We start from the raw sequence: 27,249 nt of genomic DNA, 5'->3' as shown, positions 1-27,249 counted from the left end.
TAAGTAGTTGGAAATTACTAGTCATCCAGTTTTTTATATCAGCTATGCATTCCATTAATTTTGTGAATTGGTAAGTTTCGTTAGGTTTTGAAGAAATATAGAGCTGCGTATCGTCAGCATAACAGTGAAAACTAACGCCATGCTTCTTAATGCTATCTCCTAATGGTAGCATGTCAGAGTGAGCAGCAGCGGTCCTAGTACTGAGCCTTGTGGTACGCCATACTGAACTTGTGATCGATAAGACATCTCTTCATTTACTGCTACAAACTGATAACGGTCAGATAAGTGTGATTTAAACCATGCTAGTGCAATTCCACTAATGCCAACATAGTTTTCGAGTCTATTTAAAAGAATGTTGTGGTCGATAGTGTCAAATGCAGCACTAAGATCGAGTAACACTAATAGAGAGATACAACCGTGATTGGATGATAAGATTAGCACGTTAAATTTAAACTGCAGCCTAAAAGTTGAACTACAGATTTTGCAAGACGTTACAACACTTCCTGCTGGACCCTATTGAAAAAACAAACAAAACAAAAAAACGTACAATTGCTTAATATAATAACCACAGTAGACTAGACCAACACTATATAATAGTTTTAAGCAATGATCAAACAATTTTACTCCTGACTCTTGTTATGTGTACATTAGTAAAACACCTGCCGCGTTCCTCATGCAAACATGCTTCACACACACAAAAGATAAGCGCTACTCGAACACGGTGAGGCGGTATTATCATAAAGTGCCATCATGACATCTTTACGCACTGAAGTTATTGACACACGCCCTCTCTCCTCTCTTTCTCTTTGCTCACCTCGAGAGGGAAGTAAACGTAAAGTTACTCTTTCCATCAAGAGACTGACTTCTATGCGAGGAACGCTGGTGTTATTGACCGAAACAAGAGCACCGAATTCAAGTTCACATGAACGTTCGGCTTTTGGAGAAACATTTGCCGATCCAAATGAACCGTCCGCACCAGTTGAACGCGTTTTGGCTTTACGGAACGTTTTGGTTGTACTGCACGAGCGAGGCCTGAAGAAGCGGTAGGGATGTCAAATATCACAGAGCTCAACACGTATCCCCACGTACGTGTTTGGGCAGCGGGAGCTTCTCTGATCATTTTGGCCTTTTTCAACCTGATCATCAACTGGACGATAGTGCGCGAGGTGCGCCTGCGGAGCCACGCGCGCTTCGTCCTCGTGTTCCACCTGTTGTTCTCCGCGCTGGTGTACTTCGCAGTATGTTTCAGCTTCTACTTACAAACCTACCTGAAAGCAGCGACCACGGAAACAGTATGCACGGTGCTAATAAGAGGACTGATGACAAGCGGTTCCAACATCATCCTCACCATCACTGCGATGGCACTGGACCGTTATTTCGCCATATGCTACCCGCTCCACTATGGCAAAGTTTGTTTCACGCCGTGGCCGTGGCTCATCGGGATCTTTACATGGGGACTCGCGTCGATTATTCCCCTCACCTTGTCCCCCAACATCAAAAATGACACAGTACCCTGTGGAAGGAAAGCTTTGCAAGGCGGAGAAATGCACAAAATCGTTTTAATATCACTTTGTACTATTCTTATCGCGTACAGTTATGTGCGGATCTTGTATGAGGGACGCCGTCTGGGAGTGCTGAACCGGCGCAACCGAGCAGCGTGTCGGACTATCGCTCTCCACGGGATGCAGCTCGCCGTCTTCATCCTCCCCAATTTTATACTGTTTTTACTGCATATCCTTAAAAGCAAACGGTTGCTCGAGAGTTCCACCAAAGAGTTGTTTGCAGTGATAAGTTTCGTCTTCTTCAGCCTGGCGCAGTGCATCGCGCCGATAGTATACGGACTGCGTAAAGAGGAGCTTATGGAGCATCTTAATCACCGGTTCCCGTGTTTATCCGGCCGGTTGAAAAGCATTTTGGAGTGGACTGTCAACATCTCCCATCCCAATCGCCGTCGCCAGCAAAGGTAGGCATGATTTACCGCGTATTTGTCTCAGCGAAGGCGTTACGCATCGCAATATAGGGGTGCGTTTGGTAACGTGCTATTGTTAGCCATTAGGTTCAAACTTGTTGGCTATTAAGATTTTAAACTGCGTCAAGACGAACAAATGATCTGATGTGGAACTGTGACATGGCGAAGAATTAGTTCTGTTTATTGGATTTTCAAAGTCTTAAAAATAAACGCTCAAATCCTGCTTTGCTTTTACCGCATTTAGTCACAGAAAGAAAGCCTAACCACTTTTTATTCTGCAAGTGAATTAAGAATGAAGTCCACCTGTTCATGCATTTATTTCCCCACAATTATCTTGTAAATAGGCCTACAGTAAAAGTCAAAGCAGCTACCGAGAATTAGGGACAGAAATTGATCAATCTCGATTAAAGATCATCATATCCTCCTCATGAGATTCAGAGGTTCGTTTATTACAGTGGTTACGCTATTAGTGGTTTAAATATCTATTGAGAAGTCTTAATGTGTTTTGAAGAGGACATATACTGGGCCTGTCTGCCATTTCAAATGTTTTCGGGGGTGTGGCCATAGCCCATGTGATAGATTAATAGATAATAATTTAATATGGAAATATAACAATCAATTGCTGATTAGATATTAAAACACAACAAAATAAAATAAGTTTGTATGCTATGCTAAATACTGTTTATTTTTGTTTATTCTGAATATATGTTGTGATAAATATCTGCGTGGGAGCCACGAATCTGTTTCCACATGTCAAAGTGAGAATAACAAGTAGTAAACATCAGTCCAGATTGAGTCCAGATTCATGTACACTAACTGTACAGTTCACAAGTTTGGGGGCGGTTAGATTTGTAATGTTTTTGATTTTTGACATGGTCACCAAGGCTGTAAAATATCAGTGAGTACATTATTATATACAAATATGTTTTAAATGCACTTTTAAAAATGTAAATACTCGTCTTTAGTGTCACGTGATCCTTCAGAAATCATTCTAATATACTGAAGTCGAGTTAAAGAAACATTTTTCATTTTTCAGTTGTGCTGCTTAATATTTTTGTCAAAACCGTGATCATTTTTTTTATACGGAGACCCTAAAGGGACATGGCGAAGAAAGGAAAAGAATGAGATGCGAGGGAAAATAATTTGTCAAATGTTTTGCGTTCTCCTGAGAAACTGCGTTCACTCTCAAAGAACACAAAAGTTTTGCGAGGAACGCAAAAGCATCGACACTTTTTTTCCTCCCGTCTCATTTCCCCCCCCAACCCCCCCCCCAACCACCATGTCCCCATATTTTCAGGATTCTTTGATTTATTAGAAGTTTAAATGAGCAGCATTTTTGCCTTGCTGACCCCAAAGGTTTGAATAGAAGTGTAGTAGGCCTATGATAAAGATTTAGAAATAGTTCAGGAAACTGGTGCAAGACTTGCTCACTTTCCCCTGGTGGTTTTACCGAAGGCTAAAGCCACATTACACACTTTAGACCACAAACACACGTCTGATGCATGTTTGTAAACCTGCACAGCTACTGACTACACCATACAAAACATTCTAGTCTTCTCTAAGCTGCTTTACTGGACTCCCAGGCTGGCTTTAACTCAACTAAACCAGATGAGCACCAGCTTGCACAGGCTGATAGACCAGTTTAAACCAGTTTAAACCAGCCAAGACCATCTTAGGCAGGTTTATTTCAGGACGGTCAGTAAAACGAGAGACCATACTGAAAAGTTATTGACGACCAAATTGTACATGATAATAAAGTCCATGCTTGAACTTGAATTGATCCAAAACTCTTTGTGTTTATTTCAGGGAGCGGAGAATGACTTCAGAGACTTTACTATCACGAGAGATCTCGCAGACGACTGTGTGAACATCTTTGGATTAAGAAACAGGCCCGATGTTGATTTCTTCAAATGGAATATTTACCTACCGAGACTGAGATTAACATTGAAGCAAACTTTTGCGATGCATCTCTGAAATTCGGGCAACACTTCTTTTTCTTTTTTTACTGAGAAAACAAACTTATGACTTTTAGAAAACTGTGATGATTTCTACTATTCAAGCCAAAAACTCATCAAGTCTGGACAAAATACAGCAGCTAAACGGCGTTCAGGAAAAGGGTCAAAGACATATTCAACTGTGATTTTTATATTGACAATATTAACTGTAAATAGGATCACTGGCTTAATGTGATGTGAACAAGAGACAATTATGTGGCATTGATCTGTATGCTGATTTTCCGAATCTCTTTCAGCACGACGTGTATAAGCTAATGACCCAAGTAAACAAACGGAACTTGGATTATCAGACTGTGAAGCAGGTTTAATTAAATTGTCATTTATACATTAAACTGGTGACCATTTAAGATTTGTAGTATTCAATGTACTATGTTTGTAACCACAGCATCATCAGTTGTCAAGAAAGACACAGTTTTAAGGTCACTAACACTCATTTACAATTTCCTGTAAACGGTCTCCTTGGCTACAATACATGGTTAGCCATTCAGAAACTAGTGCAGTGGTGAAAGGAGATTTGAAATATTGTTAAGCACTGCAACAAAGAGCGCATATTTATAATTATGTCAGGCCGGCGCAGATGTATTGTTAACAGAAGTCTATTTTCTTTAGAAATAATTACATGCCTTTCAGGAGAAGCCAGAGAAGAAGGGAATGATCATTTAGGATAAACTGAATCTACTAACAGGAGTCATGTATCTGTGCAATTTCTATGCATTTTAGTCTGCACTTCAGTATTTGTACGGCCTTAGATTATATCTTATTGCCCGTTTGCAATAAAGACCTTCTGTATTTATGTTAAGATCATAATTATATTTAGTTCATAAGCCCCATTTAAAAAAAAAAAAAAAAAAAACATAACTGAGACAAACAGTTGATATGAAACTAAAGTGTCTTTCTATTTTAGTCACGAGAACAAACTTCTGGGCAACTCTGATTCTGAATAGACATTTCAGATTAAAACCACAGGAACAACTAATTGAAGTTAAGGTTCAGTATGTAAAGCCACGAAATAAAAACGTTAACCAATTGAGAACATTTGCAAAATGCAGGCAGTTGGAGCGGATATTGGACAGAGTTTGGTTGAAAAGACTCGTTCGGAGTGCATCTGTTCACCACTGAGCAATAGCTATGTTTCCATCCACCTATTTTTATGCGCATTTTTGGATATCACATAAAAAAAACGCTGGATGGAAACACCAAAATGTGCATAAACTCTAAAAATGCACATAACGCCCATATATTTTGTATCTGATAAGACATGCACAAACTACGATGGAAACATTTACAGAATAAATCCCTCGATGTGCAACCAAAACCTCACGTGACTTTGATTGGATAACTGGACTAACCAGTGGACCAACTCTGTCATCAGAATGATTTGGTTTAAGTCCCTCCCAGAAGCGTCTCGCATGCTTGTTCACGAACACCAGCACCCGAACGCAAGAGAACATAACTGTGCGCACCGAGACGCAAGTCATTTTAGATGGAGGACAAAGAGCCACCGTTTCTTTCCAGATTGCGGCAACACCAAATTCTCAAGAAGTGACTATTTTGTTCTCTTGAAACACATGGGATGGAAACGCTGCTTTATTCGCAAATGTTTTATGCGATATTCCAAGTTAAATTCACAATGTTGGATGGAAACATAGCTAATGTTACTCTTTTTTATTATCATTTCAGCATATACATATAAAAACTAAACTTATTAACTCATAACCCAAATACAATCCTTAGAAGTACATTAGATTAGTATATTCTGCATATCCTATTCGTTCATTTCCAAACTTTGATATGGAATATTAAAGCACTCCTGTGGCTGAAGAACACAATGTGACAAACTCCACTCATCAAGGATTGCAGTCTAGGTAAAGGAATATGGGCATGTGACTGACTGTCCCAGAGAGGACATGATTGGCTGATGGGAGCCAGAGCTTTAAAAGCCCAGTGGATGAGGAGAGACCACCCCTCCGTTTTCCACCACCGCAGCAGAAATGGCACGTAGGTTATTGAAGGTCTGCTTGGATGTCCCTGACCGGAGGAACTTGATGTCCTGCATGACTCGCTCATGCGCCTGAAGAGAAGAAATCACGGATTAACGCTTAAAGATGGGACTAGGAGAACATAATTTTACAAAATGGACGGACACTGACCTCAGTGCACCAGGTTTCACACAGCATCTTCTCATGCTGGGCAGAAGGGTGACCTTGGCCGAGAGACCTGGAGGCTCTGAGAAAGGAAAACGAGAAGACAAACGCACACAAAAGCATAAAATGCTGCGTCAGTATCACTGAATGATCTCATTGTTTAAAGAGGACCAATGTTGTCCTTTTATAAAGTCCTGATTTAGGTTTTTATGCTTAAATGTTCAAATAAAAAATATTCTTTCACATATTTGACATTGTTGCAGCACTTCTCTTCCAAGTCAGTCAGTATCGCTCTGTTTAGTTCCTGTCTCGATGAATTCTGAAAAGCGCAATGTGCTCTGATTGGTCGGCTGGATCAGTGTGTTGTGATTGGTCACTCGCTTCCAGTATGTTAAGGGAAAATGTCATGTCCCTTACCATAACCACCAGTTTCAACTCACTACTAACCAACTCAACCAGGCCCCGCCCCTTTATTAGCATATGCCTTGGGCGGGGATTATTTAAATGAGGAATACTGTAATGTGTTTGTTCAGAAACAGTGCGCACTAATATAGAGAATAACTCCTTTTGGAGTGACTTAGTCATTTTGAAGACCTTTCTAAAACAGCAACATTACACACTTAAAACATTTGGAAATGAAAAAAAAAAACATAAGTCCTCTCTTGATGCTAGGGTATTGTGGGTGGCCCATGCCAATAGACCCCAAGAGTGTATGCGTTATTCTGGTCACCTTTCCTTTACGATTTGAGGTAACCTTTATTTTTTGGATTTGAGTTTAAACACCCCCCTTATCCCCAGTTTGAGCAATAGTAATAGTGATGCAAATGAATACTTTTATGTAACTCACCTGCAGTGATGGGAAATGTACTTTTAAAAGTAATGTTACAGTCTTACGTTTCTCCCTAAAAATGTAACTCAGTTATTTTTTTACTTAGTTACTGTTCAACTCTTTTCATTGAAAGCTGAAAGTAATGTGTTTTTTTGTTACTTTAGGGCCAGATTTACTAACAGCTTGCTCCAGCGCCTCTTTTACTACTGTCAGGATTTACTAAAGACACGCAGTGAAAAATTAGCGTTTAAAAGGCGTGGACAGGGTTATTTTTGCAGCCAAACTTATTGCATATGCATTTGTAGGAGTTTCCCTTTCAGACGCAAAATGTATGGGAGGAGAGCGCTTTTCTGGAATTGGGCTCTCACACTAATTTGCCCTGTTTAGTTGCCCAGTGCATGCATGAGTGCGCATGTCTACGTCATGGAGAAGAGAGAGCATTTTAACACTGCTTACCTGGACAAGACCACAACCATGGCGTACAGATCAATGGCACAGTCAGCAACTCGTTTCAGAACAAACTGTTCATCTGAAGAGAGACACAGAATCACTCAATCACTATGAGAAAAGCAGAAGCTGATGTGGAAGACCGACAGCTTTATAGATGCAATGAGGACAATATGTAATGTGGGTAACCTTAATTTACAATAAGGTTCATTAGTTAACGTATTAACTAACATGAACTAACAATGAGCAATGCATTTGTTACAGTATTTATTCATCTTTAGTAATGTTAGGTGATAAAAATACAGCTGTTCATTGTTTGTTCAGTGCATTAACTCGTGTTAACTAATACAACCTTTGATTTTAATAACGTATTAGTAAATGTGGACATTAATATTAACTACGATTAATAAATGCTGAAGAAAGTATTGTTCATTCTTAGTTCATGTTAACTAATGAACCTCATTGTAAAGTCTTACCGTAATGTGTAAAAAAAAGTCAAGTTGAAACCAGGAAGAGTTATCGTGCACTTTTTTTCGATTGCATGCAGAAATAATCTTGCAGAACAATACAAAACACAGCGCTCACCGATGATTCTCTTTCCATGTTTCAGAAGAAGCTCTTCAATAACGGCTCCAAACTGCTCGATGGCTTTAACAGTCTTTCAGAGGAAAAAAAAACTGATTTTAGGCCCGTGATCTACCTCTCATTTGGGACTCTGGCTGGTTGACTGACTGTTTCTTAGTATAATGTCCGTGTAAACATCATTATGTCATCTCAGTATTGTCCAAGCACTAGGACACTTTGATTTAATCTCACCAATTCTCCACTGTGGTTGAGCTCTGGATGGACCATTCCCTGCAGCGTCAGTCCCGTCCCCATGCCTGCCTTCCTGCCAGAGACAGAGATATAGACCAGGGTTTTATCAAGTCGATGAAAAGCAACTGCAAAACAACAAATGTGTTTTAATGAGATATGAAGGTCTAACCTCTTGGCTCTCTTCGTGATTTCACCCGCCAGAATTCCAGCGTTACCGAAAGGGTTCTTCAGAGCTTTCTGCAAGCTCTTCAGCTGATTGCCTGCATTCTACCAAACGGGACACACACATGCAAATGCAAATGCAATTCAAATACTGTGTTTGCATGAAATATGTTCACTGGCACCAAAACACCAAACCCCAAACCCAATTTGTAGCAGTGCCAGATGTCAACAACCACACGTGCCGTGAGCTTTCAGGCGGTTTTGCAGTACAGGAAGTCGTAAGACAGGCAGTTATGTTCTTAGCAGTGTTTTCTTTCCCCTTTTACCTGAAAGCCATTGAGCGCTACGAATAGTCGCAGGATGTCATTGGTGCCCTCAAAGATTCGGAAGATTCGCAGGTCTCTCAATACCCTTTCCACACCGGCATCCTGCATAAATAACATGTTGTACAGCGAGTATGAGACTCTGCCGCAAAAATAATCAATTTATTCAGTAACACTATTTTAAGGTGAAGGAGTTACATGTAGTAATAACAGTAAGTTATGCATAATTACAATTAACTAACCCTGAACCAAACCCTAACCCTGTAGTGAGTACATGTATTTAATTACTATTCCTCAGTATGTATTTGAGTAAGTGCAATGTAACTACATCACCATAAAATAAAGTAACAATTTATTCTTTTAGTTCAGTCCTCTTTGGGAAATTACCCAATACATGTGAAAATCTTCATGATGGGACATTGCTAACCAAGGCTGCATTTATTTGATAAAAAAAACAGTAAAACAGGAATATTATAAAAACAAACTCAATTCAAGATGTCCTATTTTAATATATTTTTAAATGCAATTTATTCCTGTGAATTTTCAGCATCATTACTCCAGTCTTCAGTGTCACACGATCCTTCAGAAATCATTCTATACTGATTTGTTAATGATTAATTATTAATAACGGTTCTTATCATCAATATTTTTATGATCAAAACTGTTTTTGTTGCTCAATATATTTGGGGAAACCATGATGCATTTATTTTTCAGGATTCCTTGATTAATAGAAAGTTCAATAGATAGAAATATTTGTAACATTATAAATGTTTTTGTCACTTAATCAGATTAGTGCATCGTTGCTGAATAAAAAAAAAAAATTTTTTTTAAACCTTACCACAGAAATAAGCAGCACAACCATTTTCACCATTGATAATAATCAGAAATGTTTCCTGAGATTCAAATCAGCATATTAGAGTGATTTCTGAAGGATCATGTGACACTGAAGACTGGAGTAATGATGCTGAAAATTCGGCTTTGATCACAGGAATAAATTACATTTTAACAAATATATATAAGTAAAAAGAAAACATCTCGGTTACAAATGTAACCCTGGTTCCCTGAGAGGGGAAACGAGACACTGCGTTCTAGGTGCAAGTTCCCATTAGAAAGGGAACAGTTCTTTGAAATTGTAATCTCAAAAAATAAATAAAAATAATAATCTTTTGATTAGTAATGTACTGTATGTGTGTGTGTATTGATATGCACAAATAAAAATAAGTGGAGCAGAGAGATAAGCGTTTCTGATCTGACTGAACAGTAGCCCACAAAAGAAGATAGATTAACGCATGAGACTCTTCTCTGGAAATGAGCTCGACTGCTTGATGTTGATCAGGCTGCATCTGCACATTTTGCACATGCAAGATCTTAAACCTGGCAGGAACTACTTCACATCATGTGTAGCATCCCGACTGACACGAGACAAACAAAGTCAATGTGCAGACGTGACCTGCATTCAGCAAAGACCAGTTTTAGCTGTGTACGGTTTTGTGCTGCGATGTGAAAGGTTAGCGCAGCCGTGTCCTCCCCTCGCTAACCAATCGTGTTATTGCAGAGGTCTTCCTTTGCAAGACACCTCCAGTTTTTCCACCGCCCCCGGGACACAACATTTAGGCCTCAAGGAGGGTGATTGCCCACAGAGAAGGTGGTTTCTGAAACTTCACACTTTGAGTCACAACGCAGACACAATTATGTTGCAAAGCTATTGCGCCAAAATTAGACTTCCACCCTGACAGAGTCTGGTTTCTGAAAAAGCTGACACAAACATCTTCATAACCGCTGATATTTCTCTCTTAACTGATACACAATATAGCTAGATCTAAATCTGGATACGATCGTTATATGACTGCCATATTGTCTAGCCCTAAAACTCTGTTAAAGCATTAAGGCATTCCAGACAAAACAGTAAGACTTTCTGAAAAGCTTCTTTAAAATGTGTACTGTGAAAAGTGCTATACAAAAAAATTAATCCAGTCACAATATACACACACACTGACCTTCATGAATCCCATTCCACCCATAATCTGAATGCATTCATCCGTCACCAACCAAGCTGCTTCCTAGAGGAAAAAATTAAATTAAAAAAATCGAGCAATATGGTGAATTTGCACTTATTCGGTCCCACTTTATATGAAGTGGCGGTAAGTACTATGTACTTACATCAAAAAATGAGTACAATGTACTTATTGTGTTCATGTTGTATTGTAAAACACTTTTGCTGCTACTGAGGTGTGATACGGGTAAGGTTAGGGACAGGTGTGGTGGATTGGGTAGGTTTAAGGTGTAAGGGAAGGGTCAACTGTGTAATTACAAATGTAATTACATAAATTAATTACAGCTGTAATTACATGCAGGAATTTTTCAAATGTAAGTACAATGTAAAAACATGTAGTTACATAATAAGTACATTGTATCAAATTATTAATTTCAATGTAAGTACATAGTACTTAAAGCCACTTAATATAAAGTGGGACCACTTATTCTTTAATCATCACATCAGGTATTCCATCCTAGAAATTCACAGAATTTGAATGTGGGATGAAATAAATGCCAAAAACTAGTACAACTGGGTTGAACACTTACGGAGGCAAAGATTTTACTAATGGCCGCTTCAATCTGGAACTCTGTGGCTCCGCTGTCCATGTTCCCACTAACCATGTAAGCCATAGACTAAATCCATGGAGAAAAGATAAAAGGAGGGGAAAAAAGGAGAACACTATTAAAATCTTCGGAACAAACAAACAAGCTGATTAATGAAATGGAAAATTAACATGGAAACACAACGGATGGGAAAAGGCCAAAGTATTTTTAGACTCTGTCCACATGTGACCCTCGAAAAACACAAATTAGGGGGAAGCTTCCACTTCCCTAAAGTCACATGGAAGTAAGACATTTATGGACAGAGTTCTGCAAGTGTACAAAGATAAAGTGCTGATATCTGCAAAGTCCATAAAGAGGATATTTACCATTAGAGATGTTTTGTCTTTCGATTGTGTAAATTTGCTTAAAGTGGAGGTCAATAATTAGAGGTTTAGAGGTCAATAATTCTAAGAAAATAATAGACTTATATGCAACCAAGAAAAAAAAAAATGTAATAATATAATACACATTGCATCTTCCTCAGCGTTTGATACACGGTGATACGAACAAGACACACGACAATTCCAATATCAATTCCAGCTTGAGTCCTCATGCTTTATGAAGTGGATTCTCAGCGCTGAAAACAGCGTCTTCTCGACATGTCGAAACCAAACTCGACCAATCCTCATCAGCAACAACAACTACAGTGTTTGAGGGTCAAAGTAGACGTTGTTCAAGGGCAGCCAATGAAGACCATAGACTGGCATTATGCAAATGAGTTACATTGTTACGTAGGTTTGTAACATGAAGTGAGACGACTCGTTTCAGCAGTTCAGAATCAATTTTTTTTTTTTTTTTACTTTGCAGACCTTTCACATTCACACACAGCTGTAATACACACTGTATGACAGGGAACGACAACTGGCGGCCCGCGGGCCAAAAGTGGCCCGCCAGCAATATTTTCTGGCCCGCCGGAACATTTTGGAAGTCCTAAATGCTGCACAAAACTCTTCCACTACTTGAGAAAAGCCGCAGTCGCGCGGCGATTTCACCAGCCGCATACTGTGTGAAACGCCCATAGGGAATAATGCGGCGCGGGATTACATTTTAAAGTATACCACCGGATGCAAATAGCGCGTCAAATTCGCGCCTGCCGCGTCTAGTTATACGCTTTACCACTTTGTGTTCATTCGCGCGTCAAAAGACGGTTGCGGTCAGAACTCTGGTGTACTTTGGACGGAGCGGGCGGTCTGACTGACAATAGCCCACTCCCGACATCTTTTGACAGCGTATCCACACTTCATTCTGACCGCCTGTAGGCTACACCTAGCTCTGATGGTTCTGATAGTTTGGTACTGAAACCATTGTCAGTCAACAACATTCTTTTTTTGCAAGGATGTTTGAAATAGTTCGACAGAAAATAGCCTACTTCATTTGTCAGTAGGGCAATATGATTTTCGTTTATGTTGCTTAGAAATTTGAGTGATAGGCTTTGTCCTATTTAATTTGTTATTTATATTTCAAAAAGAAATTCTGTGGCATTTTTTTTTCTCTGCTGACAGTACAATGTTAAAATAGCCTAATATTTATATTGACACGAACACAATTTTTGTATAGCATTTATAATTATTATAGGCTACTTAATCTCCTTTCCGAGACTTTCTTTTAGAGACATTTGAATGTGAGATTATGGAAACGAGATCTAAATTTTGCGAACCCGTCAGGTCGGGAAATAAAGCGGGTGAACATCGAGTGTATTTTAAGCGGTTGCTGAATAGAACCGCGTGGGAGCGGGACAAAAAAAAAAAAAAAAAAACACGGCCCGCGCAGACCTCCTTAAGCCATAGGTGTGTATGTGTGTGTCCCGAATAAATAATAATAATAAAAAAGGAATAAAGTTCAAAAGTCGGACTTTATTAAAATGGCTGTAATCTGTTACCACAATAGTAGCCTACTTGATCTGTTTAAAATGTGTTAAATTAAAAATTAAAAATCAAAATTAAAATTTGTCTAATCCAGTAATTATTTTTTTCTATTTTTGATCTGAGCACAATCAGAAAATCAGAAAACCCGTCATTATTCGTTTTTTTCATTTTAGTTCAGGAATGGAAAAACAAGTCGTTTTTCATCTTTTTATTTTTGGTTTTAATTTGAAAAAACGATTGAACGAATGATCCACGGACTGTGACGACCCCATCATATTCCGCGATCATAGGCCTATATAAGAGTATTTAATTTGTATCCATAGGCCTACTCTGTGTAGCTGGCCCGCCATCTACTGGCTAAAAAAAATATTGGCCCGCGGCCAAAGTTACTTGCCGACCCCTGCTGTATGATCATAATATTTGGAAATGACTAACAGGGGAACTTGAAATATATTTGATCGAACAAAAGCTATATTTGTTTTAAGTCTATAAATAGATGTCAGTGCTCAGTGTGACTCAGATTTCCTTGTTCCCTGATGGGAAAGTCGAGGCAATGCAGTAGAGAAGCTCACCTCTGTCACATAATGAAGCATGGCCATTCTGGCCATCTTTTCCTGTATGGCGCCATAGTTGTGAATCTTGTTGCCAAATTGAGTCCGGTTAGCAGCATGGTCGACCTGGGTGAGAGAAAAAAGGGGAAATATAGAGACTGTGTATGGCGTGACACTGGTGAACTCATCAAAATAAATTGGTACAGTGTGAAAATAACAGCATGGAAATAACAGCGTGAAAATTGCGATTTCACTGAAACAGTGTGTGCAAAAAATGCTCATATATATGCTGGAGTTATTGAGGGAAGTACATCTAAATGCATTGATGGTGCAAAAACGTGACTGGTATTTCTATTTGCCAATTTTGCAAATATACATGCAAATGTGTGAAAGAACATATCAAGTAATATTAGAATACAGTTTTCAGTATATGTGTCCTTGACACTTGACTCTTGCTTTGTTGCACATGACCTAAAAAACAAAGTAACTGAAGGCTCAAAAGTTCCTGGTCTGAGACGGATACACAAACACAGACAAACACAAATGCCTGTGGTGAGAGAAAAAAACCAGGGCTGTTGAGAAATCCACCCCTCCCTCAACGAGAAAACTGCTGTAACCCACAATCACTAGCAACTGCAAGTTTCATAAGAACATATTGCTAAAAGTGTACCAGCACACTGTTTTGGTACATATTGATTTATATATATAAAAAAAAAAAACAGGAATTACTAAATTTGAGAATTGCTTTGGTTTGAGCAGAAGTTTCATTTGCATTTCTGCATTTGGCAAATGCTTTTAAAACTTTTTTTTTTTTTTATTAGTTGCACAGGAACTTTCCCAAATCAGCTTGAGCCAACTGTAATGAGCAGCGCTCATCAAAGTCAACACCAGCTCAGATGCCGATGCAGAAAGAAAGAGGAATTTCCCTGCATATTAAGTAGAGGAAGTGAGGATGATAGGGGTGTCGGCAGATGGGAGGATGTGGCCTAACATTGCCGCTCACAAAACAGCATGCTAGACAAACTAGGTAAGAGAAGAGGAAACGAAAAAGAAAGCAAGAAAAACTCCGTTCAGCATTACACATAAACAGCACAAGCATCTGATAACGTGCACTTGAGCACACATATACACACCGCTTTGGCGATGACACCCTTCATGGTGCCGGAGAGGGCGGCAGCCATCCCGAAGCGTCCGTTGTTGAGGATGTTCATGGCCACTTTGAATCCACCTCCAACTTCTCCCAGAACACAGTCCGCAGGGACACGCACGTTCTCGAAATACACCTCTGCCGTGTTGGACGCTTTGATACCCATCTTTTTCTCAGGAGGACCGCTGAGAGAGAGAGAGAGAGAGAGAGAGGGGGGAAGAGATGATTAAGGTGAAATGAGTTGAGAAAGATCAATAGATAAAAAGAAAAGATAATGATGAGAGTCAACGAGAATGTCAAAACATAACTCGACTTAAGATGAGAGATGAATAGATGCACGTGTTAGAAGGGGAAAAAAAAAAAAAGCACTAACTGCGTGACTCCTCCAAAGCTCCTCTCCACAATGAACGCTGTTATTTTGTCCTTCATCTCTCCAGTCTTCTCGTCCTTCACAGGAGACTTCGCAAACACGGTGAAGATCTCAGCAAGGCCTCCATTACTAGGAACAGAAGAGGTTTAATAGAACCTGCTTATTGTTAACAATGTAATATACCTGGGTATGCATCCTTATTCAGGCCTTAGTGCATTGAAAGATATTAAAGCTGCTCGATTATGGCAAAAATCAAAATCATTCATAATTATTTACCACGATTATTAGTGGGCGATATGATCAAAGTCTTATTTCACGATATGAGTAATTTAAAATGTCAGTGAAATTTCACAATTATTGATACTTCAGCAAAATCTGATTTAAATGTCTATAGAGGTGAACGGGAGATGACAGCAAATAACATTTTTGTATTCACATTTGCTCCAATAGGAACGAAAACCCATGATAGCATTTCCATGACTTTCCAAAAGAGGAAAAAAAGTAATATAGGGAGATTGAGAACATTGGTCAGAACAGAGAAAGATGTCAAATTTGCCGTCACTCCTTCAGTCGTTGGATTAGAAACACACTTGCAGAAATGTTTAATATTTTTTTGTAATTTACTGCCAAAGTAATATAACAGAAAGTTATACATTTATATATATATATATATATATATATATATATATGTTTTGTTCAAAATATGAAAAACGCTACTATATTTGCTATGTTGACAACTGTGGAAACACGTCATCACGTTCTGTGAAAAGGGTCCATTGTATAAAAGTGCATATTCTAAGCCTCAAATATAATATAAGCATATAGTCCCATTTTAATGTCGAGTTAGATCCCCACCTAACCTTAATTATTTCTTTGACCATAGATGGCACAAAGTCTCATATCTCAACACATTTGCTGAATTTATAATTGTGTCAATTAATCTGAATATTAATTGCATTCAGTCGAAACAGTTAAGATTAACCTATATAGTTTGGTTAACATTGTGTTTTGATGTGTTTTTTTGTGTCTTTGAGGACACAATGTTGGAGTAAAAAAAAGAAGGCCTCAAATGACATGTTGTTACTAGTATTATTCTAATTGTAATTCATGGGGTTTTTACTTAATAAGATAACTGACGAGCGTGGAAATGATCATTAAATACAGTAAGGGGTTTAGAAAATCCCTCTAGCCCCCAGTATGAGCAATAAAAACCGTAAGGCTTGCTAAGCTCCAGTAACTATAACAGTTCTTCTTCACAGCTGTTCTTTTGAACTTTCTATTCATCAAAGAATTTTGAAAAAAAAATTGTACACAACTGTTTTCAACATTGATAATAATAATTAATGTTTCTTGAGCATCAAATCATATTATGATGATTTCTGAAGTATCATGTGACACTGAAGACTGGAGTAATGATGCTGAAAATTCAGCTTTGCATCACAGGAATAAATTACACTTTACTGTATATTCACATAGAAAACAGCTGATTTAAATTGGAATAATATTTCACAATATTACTGTTTTTGTTTGTATTTTTAATCAAATAAATGCAGCCTTGGTGAGCAGAAGATGCTTCTTTTAAAAACATTAAAAATCTTACTGACCCCAAACTTTTGAACGGTAGTGTATATATGTATATGTATATACATATATATATATATATATATATATATATATATATATATATATATATATATATATATATATATATATATGCTAAAATGCACTTTAAATGTTCTTGGGTTGTTCCTAGACCTCAATGAGCAACACACATGAAAGATACAGATATCCTTGATACAGAAATTGCATTGTCATACCTGAAAACCCCCCACAAGCACACAAACAGCCCAGTGACAAGAAATACAGTAATGAATGACTGTACAACTGACAGAGGCGATTAATAGTAAGCTGACATCATCCAACCATTTTTAACTGGACAAAGACCAGCCAGCGATATGTTCAGTGGTGATGCCCCCTAGTGGCCACAAAAGATGTGCGTCTGTCTCTCTCTGAGATATCTGTGTTGACATCATGCCTGTTACTATTTGTGTATGTTAATGATAAGACCACACACACACACACACACACACCTGATCCAGATCTTGCTTCCATTCAGGGTGTAGTACTGGCCGCAGGGGGAGCGAACTGCAGTGGTTTTAATGGAGGCTGCGTCAGAACCGCTCGCTGGTTCAGTGAGACAGAAGGCAGCAATGTTCTCTCCTACCAGAAACACACAGCAGAGTTAACATTCAACAACTATAGACAATATTCAGATTAGTGGTCGCCATTTACTTTTTCAATTTTAAAGTCTTACATGTTTAGATTTGATCAGCTATTGAGAAAAGTGCCATTTTGCACTTCTAGTTTTTGCTATTTTTTATTACTATAATATAATAGTCCGGTTCTAAAAACAAAATTGACAGTGAATTAAGACTAAAGACAATGGACCAAAACAGACATATTTTAAACAGTTGTAAATGCAGTAGAGGCTAAAAGTGATGTTAGGAGGGGATATTTGTTTTTAATGTCCATACAAGTTTGATTAAACCATCAAAATGTGATGAAAATATTTTATATTATTTTTGAGGCAAGAAAAAAATACTAAACTTGGTTGAGGTATTTATCTGACAAAATTATTTGGCAAAAAAGGGAAACTACAGCTACAGGTTTTATTTCACATGCAAAAAAAAAAAAACTTTGATAATGAGTTATGAATATTTTGTTGGTTCTCTCATTTTTGCATGTGTTCATAATTTCTTTGTATGACAGTCTGGCCAAAAATGACACCCTCACAATTTGGCATGTTTCACTGAGTTACAACTGCAAGCACAACTATCTAAATCATTAACAAAATTTGTATAATATTTGAATAAATGGTGCAGTAGATGTCAGTTTTCACTACTGTATGTAAACATTAACTTAAAATTTGTCATTCCCTCTTGTCAATGCTTTTAAGAAAATACATGCATTTTATGAAGTGTATTAAACATAAACAAACAACTTTTTTTTCCACAATCATGACACTCCCATTTGTACATGCGCAAATGTTATGACTATTCCCAAAATATATGCTAGAGATGCACATTATGAATAAATTGAGAATCACGATTTTTCTTTTGTTTAAAACAGAGATCACGATTCTTCTACGATTCTGAACGCCAACTAAACAAAATAACATGTAATTTACAAGAGCTTCTGACAAAATATTTATTACTGCAGTCTATTTAAAATGTTTAATTAATCTGAATGAAATATTTAATTGTATATTCAATTTATAGTTCATTATTTGTAGTGTTTGCTTGTTTCCATCTGCTTTTCTGTTTGTTTGCTTGCTTGATATAACCTAATAAGCTGATTGCTTGTTTCTTTTGTCTGTCTACTATTTGTATTATTTTGTGAAGCGACCTTGGGTTCTTGAAAGGCGCTATAAAAAATAAACATTATTATTATTATTTAAGAAAACAAAATCGGTTTGAATGAATGATTTAATGACTCACTTGGTTCATTACTGGATGAATTAGTGTTTTTGAACGATTCCCTCTTCTGAATGATTCATTGACACATATATCTTCTAACAGTCACTTGTCGCCTCCTACTGGCGTTACGATGTAATGATACAACTAAAGAGCCAAGTTACTTTCAAAAGGATTTTCTCTATTTTGATCACTTCCGTAGACATCAGTGTTAATATCCAAAATAAAAACTTTTATCCCAGTGCTTCTGTGATAATACAGTATGAATATTTGCAACACAGAAATCTTTTAATGATTAATCTTGCAGCTCTAATACATGTTAAGTTAAAGTCGCCACTAAACATTGCAGCAGAGGTTGTGTGTGCTCTTTCCACTATACTGAATCTCACTCACCGGTGGCCAGCTTTGGGAGGTACTTCTCTTTCTGCTGAGGGTTACCGAACAGCAGGATGCCCTTGAAGCCAATGGACTGATGGGCGCCAAGAGTGATGCCCACACCCAGATCATGCATCCCAACAATCTCCACCAGCCTGGCGTACTGCAAACGAATGCAGCAAATTCATGTGTATCTCTAGGCTTCTGCTAGTTTATGTATCTGCCTCCTACACAAATGGATCTGTGATCTTACCTGTGTGTTGGTGAGGCCAACGCCACCAAGATCTGCGGGCACCTGAAGACCAAAAGCTCCCATCTCCTTCAGGCCTTCCATTGTGCGTTCCTCCACCATCTCCAGAGCATCATTCTTCATTGGGTCATTCACCTCCTGGAAACCCACAACGGCACATTGCAGAGAAGGTGAAAAGACTATACCCATGCCGACTGCCTATGTATTTACACTAAAATCCCAGTTCCTGGTATAGTATTCTCCCATAGCAAACAGTTTCTGTCATTTTTATAATAACTCTATCACAGCCTATCACAACTAAAGGGATAGTTCACCCAAAAATGAAAATTCTGTCAGTAATTACTCACCCTCATGTTGTTCCAACTTTCGTTCATCTTCGGAACACACGACTTTATTCAACTATTTTGTTACGTAGTGTAACAGCGCAACGTCAGAACTTAGGCTCACTATTGGCCAGCATCACACACACGACCAGCGTCGGCCAATAGTGAGCCTACATTCTGACGTTACACTACGTGAACTCGCCAGAGGCCCACACAGAAGAAAATGAATAGTTGAATAAATTTGTTATTTTTGTTGTTTTTTTTTGCACACAAAAAGTATTCTCGGCGCTTGATAAACTTGTGGTTGAGCCACTGTATCACTTGGACTATTTTAAACATTGTCTTTACTAACTTTCTGGACCGATAAGTTTCAATTACATAGAAGCCTATGGAGGAGTGAGACAGCTCTCAGATTTCATCAAAAATATCTTCATTTGTGTTCTGAAGATGAACGAGAGTCTTACAGGGTTGGAACAACATGAGGGTGAGTTTGGGTGAACTAACCCTTTAATGACATTATACTTCTGTATGCATTTATATGTGTGTGTATATAGTAAATGGTGTATATAGTGTATAAAATGTAGTTTAATCCTTTGATCAAAGCTGAATTTTCCGCATCATTACATTTGCTGTTCAGGAGACATTTATTTGTATCAATTAGAGATGCATGATTCAAACAAATCACGATTCTGAACAGACAACTAAAGAAAATAATTTACTAGAGGCTCTGGCAAAATGTTAATTGATGCAGTCTATTTAAATGTTTAATTAATTTAAATAATATTGATAATGGATGATTCGATGACTCACTCATAAATACTTTGCTCGTTTCATTACTGGATGGAAGGTGGAATGCATCAATATTTAATGTGTGCTTAATTTTGTCACTCATTGTTTGAGTTTTCAATGCTACATGTTATCAAATATTTAAGGAAATCAGTCTATAAAACAAAGTGATTCTAAAGCAGAAATGTAGGCGAATTAAACTTACTTCAAAAAACTTACTGCACGGCCCAACCAACTCATTGAGGAACTGCGCCTGCTCCTCATTGAGCACTACAAGGGTGAAGGAAAAAGATTCAGGGCAAAAATAACAGTAAACACACTGAAGTGTGAGTATAATGAATAACAACAGTTCAACAAAGCCTAAAAGCAATGCAAAAAACAATGTAAATTTTTGGGTAAACTATAACATCTGGTAGCGATATCAAAGCAACTCATCTAAAAAACCATGTGTTGCAGGAAAAGAAAACTTGGGAGTCACCTGAGGGGAAGGGGAACACCTGAGAAGTGCTGATTTGCCCTTTAAACATGTTCACAGCAAAAGATTTTGACTCCTGAGGGGAAAAAGAGTCTCATAATCAAATAACAATACTACCTCTATATTATATGAAAGCATGTGGCATCACATTTGTCTTTTAACTCTCCTGATACATCTCAAGACATTAAAAAGTAGCATTTGTAGTTATCATAAGTTTGCCTGTCAAATCAATGCACGGCGTAAAAGCACAATGTGTCTGAATCCAGCACACACTGCACGACTAGTTGTCGGATCGGTGTTTTTCTCACACTACGCGACTGTCTGGGCCTGGGGTGCCGTTTAGCTGCTGTTGTGTGCACATTACAGGACAGATCGGCGACAGGGAGTCACACAGTACACAACATTTCAATGTCTGGTCTGCAAACTACGGCTGTGTCCCAAATCTCCCTCTATACCCTAAATAGGGCACTATTTGAGTAGACAACCATTTGTAGTGGTGTCCAAAACCATCATGGACAATATCGAGTGCACTCATTCAATCCCACAATGCACCGTAATAACGAGTGTTCAACCGATGTACGCTCAACGTCTAGAGAATACCCATGATGCACTGTGAGAGTCGCACGCCGAATGAATTCCCGTGTCTGACCAGAAGATGGCGAAGTATAACTTCCTTTTTACTTGGTTATTAAATTGTTTAGCTAAGTAAATGTTTTAATTACTACTGGAGCTGCCAGTTTTATAACTTTCAAAATGATTATTAAATAGCAAGCACAAACTATGCAAAAGTGGCAGAGCTTCTGGCGCACTCAGTGTCTGAATTCACATTCCCATTTTCCTACACTCCTTCAAGTGGACTATATCAGAGTGGCACTTCCTATTAGCCCCATTGTATCGATCTTGGTTGCAGTTCCATTAGAATTCCACTGGAGGTGATCGCGGGCGAGTGCAGAATGAATGGGAGTCTATGGGGAGTCTAGACGGCTAAATGTGTCTCTTTCACCCGATTGCCGTTGAGAAATCTCAGATTTTATTGTAGGTTTTGCAAGTTCAACATGGGTTATAGGTCGAAAGTTGAATGAACGAGTACTTATGTCCTTTCGATTTCTTACAGGTTGAGTTGTTGTTGCCCATAACACGCTAGCATTCTGCTAATGACGTCAGCATTCTGACGTCATTGACATTTTAAAAGACTTTTTAAACCAAATAAGTGACTCTAAAAAATCTAACACCCAGCAATGTGTAATTTCTTTGCATCTCCTTTCGAATACAACATTCAAATTACTAGACAAAAAATTATATCCTGAGAAAAGTGGATTTTGAGGGTTTTTCGCCATAGACCTCCATTCATTCTGCACTCGCCCGCGAGCGCCCCCGCATGGACAGAGACGTGTTACTGCAGCCAGTCCAGAAACCGGAAGTAAGCAGAGAGTGCCAATTCTCTTCCTATTAGACATTCTCTGACTATATGTAAGGGATAATGTATAGAGAGGCGGTCGTTATAGCGAATAACAACCCTGACAGGCTGAACGGGCTCAGCCTGAATCAGACTGAAGGGGTTGTTATTCGCTATAACGACCGCCTCTCTATAGATTATCCCGCTTATTACATGGCTACCTACAAAATAAATACATAATTTGGCACGAATTATTGATTTAAAAAGGAGTTTATTGATTTAAAAACGATTGTTTTGCTTCCGCCAAAGAAAATAGTCCGTTCCGCGTCCATAGCAACGCACTGTTTTTCATGGCAACGGTCTGTTATACTTCGCAGCGGTCTGTTATCAAGAAATAACAGACCGCATTCTACATTGGAATTCAGCCAAGCCATGTAATAATAGTGGAGTAATGTAGGGAATAGTGAATGAGGGTATAGGGGACGATTTCAAACACAGACAACATTTCACAACCACACGCGAGGACTGATACAGGAAACAACGCAAGATGAGACTGGATTTATTCCTGTAAATATGATGCATGCAAGATGCTTGTTGTGATCAAAGTTGCGTGTGCGCTGATTTGCAGAAAAAAAGTAAAAAAATAACCGTCTGAATTCCATACTATATAGTACCGTACGCAAAAAACAGTATGTGAGCCGATTAGAATGTCCAAATTCATAGTATTAATAAAATAGTAGGCGAAAAGTCCCCGGATGACCCACTACTTCCAACGAGATTCTGAAGTGTGCATTCGATGGACACTTTACTGTCCCATGAGGCCACGGGAGAGGATTTGTGAATGAAGGTGAAGTGACGCTGTAGGTCACATGATAATGACAACATGGACAACATTTAATTCATACTACACACACTCATACAATATATAACATACTTTATTTTAACGGTCGCAAACCAAATGTAGTACCTACTATAGAGCTCGGGATCGTTGCGTCACGCCGCAATGCATTGTGGGAATCACGGTACGGAAGTAGATGTACTGTATAGTAGCGTATATTAGGCAGTAGGTAACGTTGATCATTTGGTCATTAATTTAGGTTATTTTTTGGCAAATGGTTCAGTATTGCTGTATTGTGAACTGCTGTAATCGGTCTCATGATCGACAGGGGAAACGCCTCATAAATCATAATAGTTTTCCCTATTTTCGTTGAATGGCTTGGGTCGCCGCTGGTCGTCAACCGGACGAAAACAGTGGATTATTGCACGTATGATAAATTACTCCTGAAGTGTAACAAACCCGCATAGACAAGCTTCATAGCTCACAGAATCTGACAAGTGTGTGTGTGTGTGTGTGTGTGTGTCACCACTGATGCTTGGTTCACGGTGCGAACGATTGTTTTCTCCGCGTTTACCTTGTAGATATGCAGATCTTGCACTCATCCATTTGTGAACTGCAAGTGAGCCTCCAGTGACAAGTTTCTACTTTTCTAAAAGTGTCTACTTTTAAACAAACAATTCAAAACGAAAGAAAACAGACAGCTCTCTGCTTATGTAAGTTAATCAGTATGCAATTTGCATTTCTCTCTGGCGCGTACAGCGAAGATCGCCAATCAGCATCGTCAACCTCATCTTTGCAGCCGACTGTGACAAAAAAAAACCCATTTGTTTATTAAACAATTAAAATGTGTGTGTGAATGTTGTTGCCGAGGGCACAGGAAATTGTAAATCCGGCTCTGGATCGGAGGTGTAAGCGCTCACTCCACAGACCAGGTAGGAAAATATCAGGGAAACTGAGGCTTGTTATTAGCCTACTCCAGACTTTATTCATAGGGATCGATTCGCCTATAATCTAATTTTTTTTTTAAGTAGCGTTGTTTGGCTTCATTATTAAGTTTGTCAGTATACAGTATAGCCAACTTTTTTTGTCACGGCCCATAACTTTTTCTCTTTCTTTCTCGGTGCCGGTGGAGACCGGTCGGCTACGCTATTACTTTATTCCGAACGCTTCTGCGTTGCCTCTAAAATGGCCGCCGTTACCCACAATGCATCATTCCATAACGTCTACGCCCGAGCTCTATACAGTGTGCGATTCCCTTGCTTAGTTGGGGACTTTAAAGTTGGGGACATTAAAGTTGGGGACATTAAATTTCACATTTAATTTAATATTCAACAATAATATTGACACTATTATACAAGAACTGAACTGAGCTGGACGATGACATCTCAGATTACTCCAGAGCGGCTATATACATATATATATGAACTAAATTCATAACTTTTTTAAAACAAAAATGAAACATCACTGAACTTAATTAAGCAGAACTGTGACGATATTTTCTTCTAGAAACAAACTTTTTTTGCATTATTTTCCCTGTTATTGTAAAGCTGCTTTGAAACAATCTGTATAGTAAAAAGCGCTATATAAATAAATGTGACTTGACTTGTTTCTTGGGATCTCATTGGCTGTCGGTCAACGACAATGTAATTATCAATCAAAACACATTTCACACTGCATGACCCTGAGATCATACACACTCATGTGAGCGAGCACCGAGTTCAGGCATTTGTCCAGACCTGTCGGTGAGTGAAACTCAGGGCTAAAACGGTGCAGTGTGTGCATAACACTCACGTACCACATTAAGAGCCGTCTTCTCAACCTTCTCAGCTGTCGTGGCGGCGTCCCTGCCGACTACATTCTTGTCCAGAACAGCCTTGGTTAAAATAACAAGAGCAAGTTATCGGTTTGTTTATAAGAAAATTGCACAGAAATCTACAGTATAACATTGTCAGTATTGAACAACCAATAGGCTAATCCGGCTTATGACTCATTTCATTGGTTTAAATTAAAGTAATTCTAAAATAATTAACTAGATAAATGAGAACGAGTTCACATTTGCATTTGGTATGGTCAGGGCTTCCTAAGCGATTTCAATTTAAAGGGATAGTTCACCCAAAAATGTAAATTCTGTCATCATTTACCCTCAAGTTGTTTCAAACCTGTCTTTCTTCTGATGAACACAAACGAAGATAGAGATGAAGACGGTAGCCACTGACTTCCACAGTAGGAATTTTTTTTGTGTGTGTGTGTGTGTGTGTGTGTGTGTGTGTGTGTGTGTGTGTGTGTGTGTGTTCAACAGAAGAAAGACACTCATACAGGTTTGGAAACAACATAAGGATGAGCAAATGATGACAAAATGTCATTATGGGGTGAACTGTCCCTTTAAGAGGGTTCAAGGACAATATGACAGTGGCATGTAAAGATTTCCATAGCTTGACGTAGTTACAAAAAAAGGCTGCCAAGTAGAGCAAAGAGCAAAGACAAGCATCACATAACCTACGCTTATGAACCTTCCCTCACACACAAACAAACTACATCCTCATACACAGCATACTAACCAGCATGATACTGAATCAATCATAATAACATTTAATGTTTTCACTAGCGTCTCTACATATTTATTCAGTCACACAGTGATCAGATTTGCGGTAGGTCAAACACAATATTTACATAACATGTAAGACCGCATGGCAAAAGCTCCCGCGTGTCATGTGAACTGGACGTGAACTTTACTCCAGATTCATATTAATGGGTGTCTGAGGAGAAGCACCTGTCTTTTTTCCATGGCACCTGACCGGATTGACTACAGCCTGATCTGTTCTGGTCACAACGTAGTTAAACTGACTCTGTGACATAACCTAGGACTGAAAAAATAATGATGGATAATACATTATAGAGATGTAGCGATTGGTCTCACCTCTGCCGCTTGGCTTGAGTAAAGACGGGCGTTCTGCGCTGCCACCAGAGCCCCAGTTTGGTGCTGCACTCTGATAGAGCAGAGAAAATCATAATTAATCATATTATATTTATAGTGATATAAAAATGTTTCTCTCACAGTCATATGTCATATATTGTTACTACCTCTTCTGCATGTTTCTCAATAAACACACATACATACACATATATATATATATATACATATATATTTAAGCTCTCTCTCTCTCTCTATATATATATATATATATAAGCTCTCTCTCTCTCTCTCTCTCTATATATATATATATATATATATATATATATATATATATATATATATATATATATATATATATATATATATATATATATGTACATAAAATGTACAGTAAGCTAAGCTAAATTACATAATGTGTCTATATGGGGAGGCTATATATTTTTTTTTTTTACAAATTACTTTAGAATTGACCGATTTCCTACATAATTATGTTAGCTCTGTGTCTAAAAGGTAAGTTTAAAAGGATTTCAAGTAAACAAGCCAAGTATCAGATGCCAAAAAAACTGTTTTGTTTTCAGTTCACGAATTTCTTCTAGATAATAACCTTGCTCGCCCTGAATGAGAAACAGTCTCACCCTGTGAACGCTGGCTGTAGACGGAGGACAGAGCTGCAGATCGCGGGACTTTGAGCAACTTTACGCAGCAACATGATGATGATGATGATGGTGAAGAAGACCGGGGGGAAATGCTTCTATTTCTTGACGAGCGTTGTTTATCTCCCGTGAAGCGGAAGCGTCAAACAGTTGTTGTTGTTGTTTTGGAAGTGTCAAACTTGCCTACGGATCGAAGACAAAATAACAAGTAATTCAATGCCGATAATCAACGGGAGAACAATGTCCGGCTAGAGGTAATTCGGTTATGTACTGAGAGCGTCCTACACAACCGGTTTTATTTCGCCCTTGACCGCAGACCAGAGACCCTCCTCCTGACGCGACGCGACGCGACACTTCAAATGACGTGTGAAATAGCTCGCAAAATAAGAAAACCAGTCAAACGACGAGGTTCCTGATTCACTGCACAGCGTACCGACTACCGGAAGTGCATCTCCTTTCCTTTAGTCATGTAACACTGATCTCAGATC

At 38.5% G+C, this 27,249-nt stretch overlaps 2 protein-coding genes across 6 annotated transcripts; one reads left to right on the top strand and one right to left on the bottom strand.

Moving 5' to 3' along the window:
* LOC308687182 (odorant receptor 131-2) lies at positions 1–4,817 on the top strand. The gene is made up of 2 exons (XM_081359517.1): positions 1–1,963; positions 3,776–4,817. The coding sequence occupies exons 1-2, from the start codon at positions 1,050–1,052 to the stop codon at positions 3,834–3,836; spliced, it is 975 nt and encodes a 324-aa protein (XP_081215643.1). The 5' UTR covers positions 1–1,049; the 3' UTR covers positions 3,837–4,817.
* On the bottom strand, positions 4,095–27,249 carry acadvl (acyl-CoA dehydrogenase very long chain). 5 transcript variants are annotated; one of them, XM_081359514.1, is made up of 21 exons: positions 27,052–27,249; positions 26,744–26,944; positions 26,112–26,181; positions 24,990–25,067; positions 20,964–21,036; positions 20,691–20,755; positions 19,380–19,514; positions 19,145–19,289; positions 17,369–17,498; positions 15,282–15,407; positions 14,895–15,093; positions 13,783–13,887; positions 11,289–11,375; positions 10,703–10,765; positions 8,709–8,810; positions 8,390–8,487; positions 8,221–8,293; positions 7,990–8,062; positions 7,414–7,486; positions 6,135–6,210; positions 4,101–6,055 (listed from the first exon to the last, which is right to left on the bottom strand). In XM_081359514.1, the coding sequence occupies exons 2-21, from the start codon at positions 26,815–26,817 to the stop codon at positions 5,918–5,920; spliced, it is 1,983 nt and encodes a 660-aa protein (XP_081215640.1). In that variant the 5' UTR covers positions 26,818–26,944; positions 27,052–27,249; the 3' UTR covers positions 4,101–5,917. The 5 variants fall into 5 exon arrangements, 4 of the variants coding, with proteins under 4 accessions (XP_081215639.1, XP_081215640.1, XP_081215642.1 ...); XM_081359516.1 differs by having other exon boundaries at positions 27,047–27,238; XM_081359515.1 differs by having other exon boundaries at positions 27,033–27,224.

The sequence above is a fragment of the Scardinius erythrophthalmus genome (genome assembly GCF_964197995.2).
Source record: "Scardinius erythrophthalmus genome assembly, chromosome: 2".
NCBI lineage: Eukaryota > Metazoa > Chordata > Actinopteri > Cypriniformes > Leuciscidae > Scardinius > Scardinius erythrophthalmus.
Note: the sequence above shows the minus strand (reverse complement) of the source record. Positions and strands in the feature narration are given on the sequence as shown.

What these genes read in the sequence shown, in the direction of transcription:
- LOC308687182 (XM_081359517.1), top strand. Translation starts at nt 1,050, where the DNA reads ATGTCAAATATCACAGAGCTCAACACGTATCCCCACGTACGTGTTTGG. An exon ending in AATCGCCGTCGCCAGCAAAG is followed by an intron (nt 1,964 to 3,775) that starts GTAGGCATGATT and finishes TGTTTATTTCAG; the next exon opens with GGAGCGGAGAATGACTTCAG.
- acadvl (XM_081359514.1), bottom strand. Translation starts at nt 26,817, where the DNA reads ATGTTGCTGCGTAAAGTTGCTCAAAGTCCCGCGATCTGCAGCTCTGTC. An exon ending in TTAGTAAAATCTTTGCCTCC is followed by an intron (nt 10,766 to 11,288) that starts GTAAGTGTTCAA and finishes TTTTTCCTCTAG; the next exon opens with GAAGCAGCTTGGTTGGTGAC. An exon ending in TCAACCACAGTGGAGAATTG is followed by an intron (nt 8,063 to 8,220) that starts GTGAGATTAAAT and finishes TTCCTCTGAAAG; the next exon opens with ACTGTTAAAGCCATCGAGCA.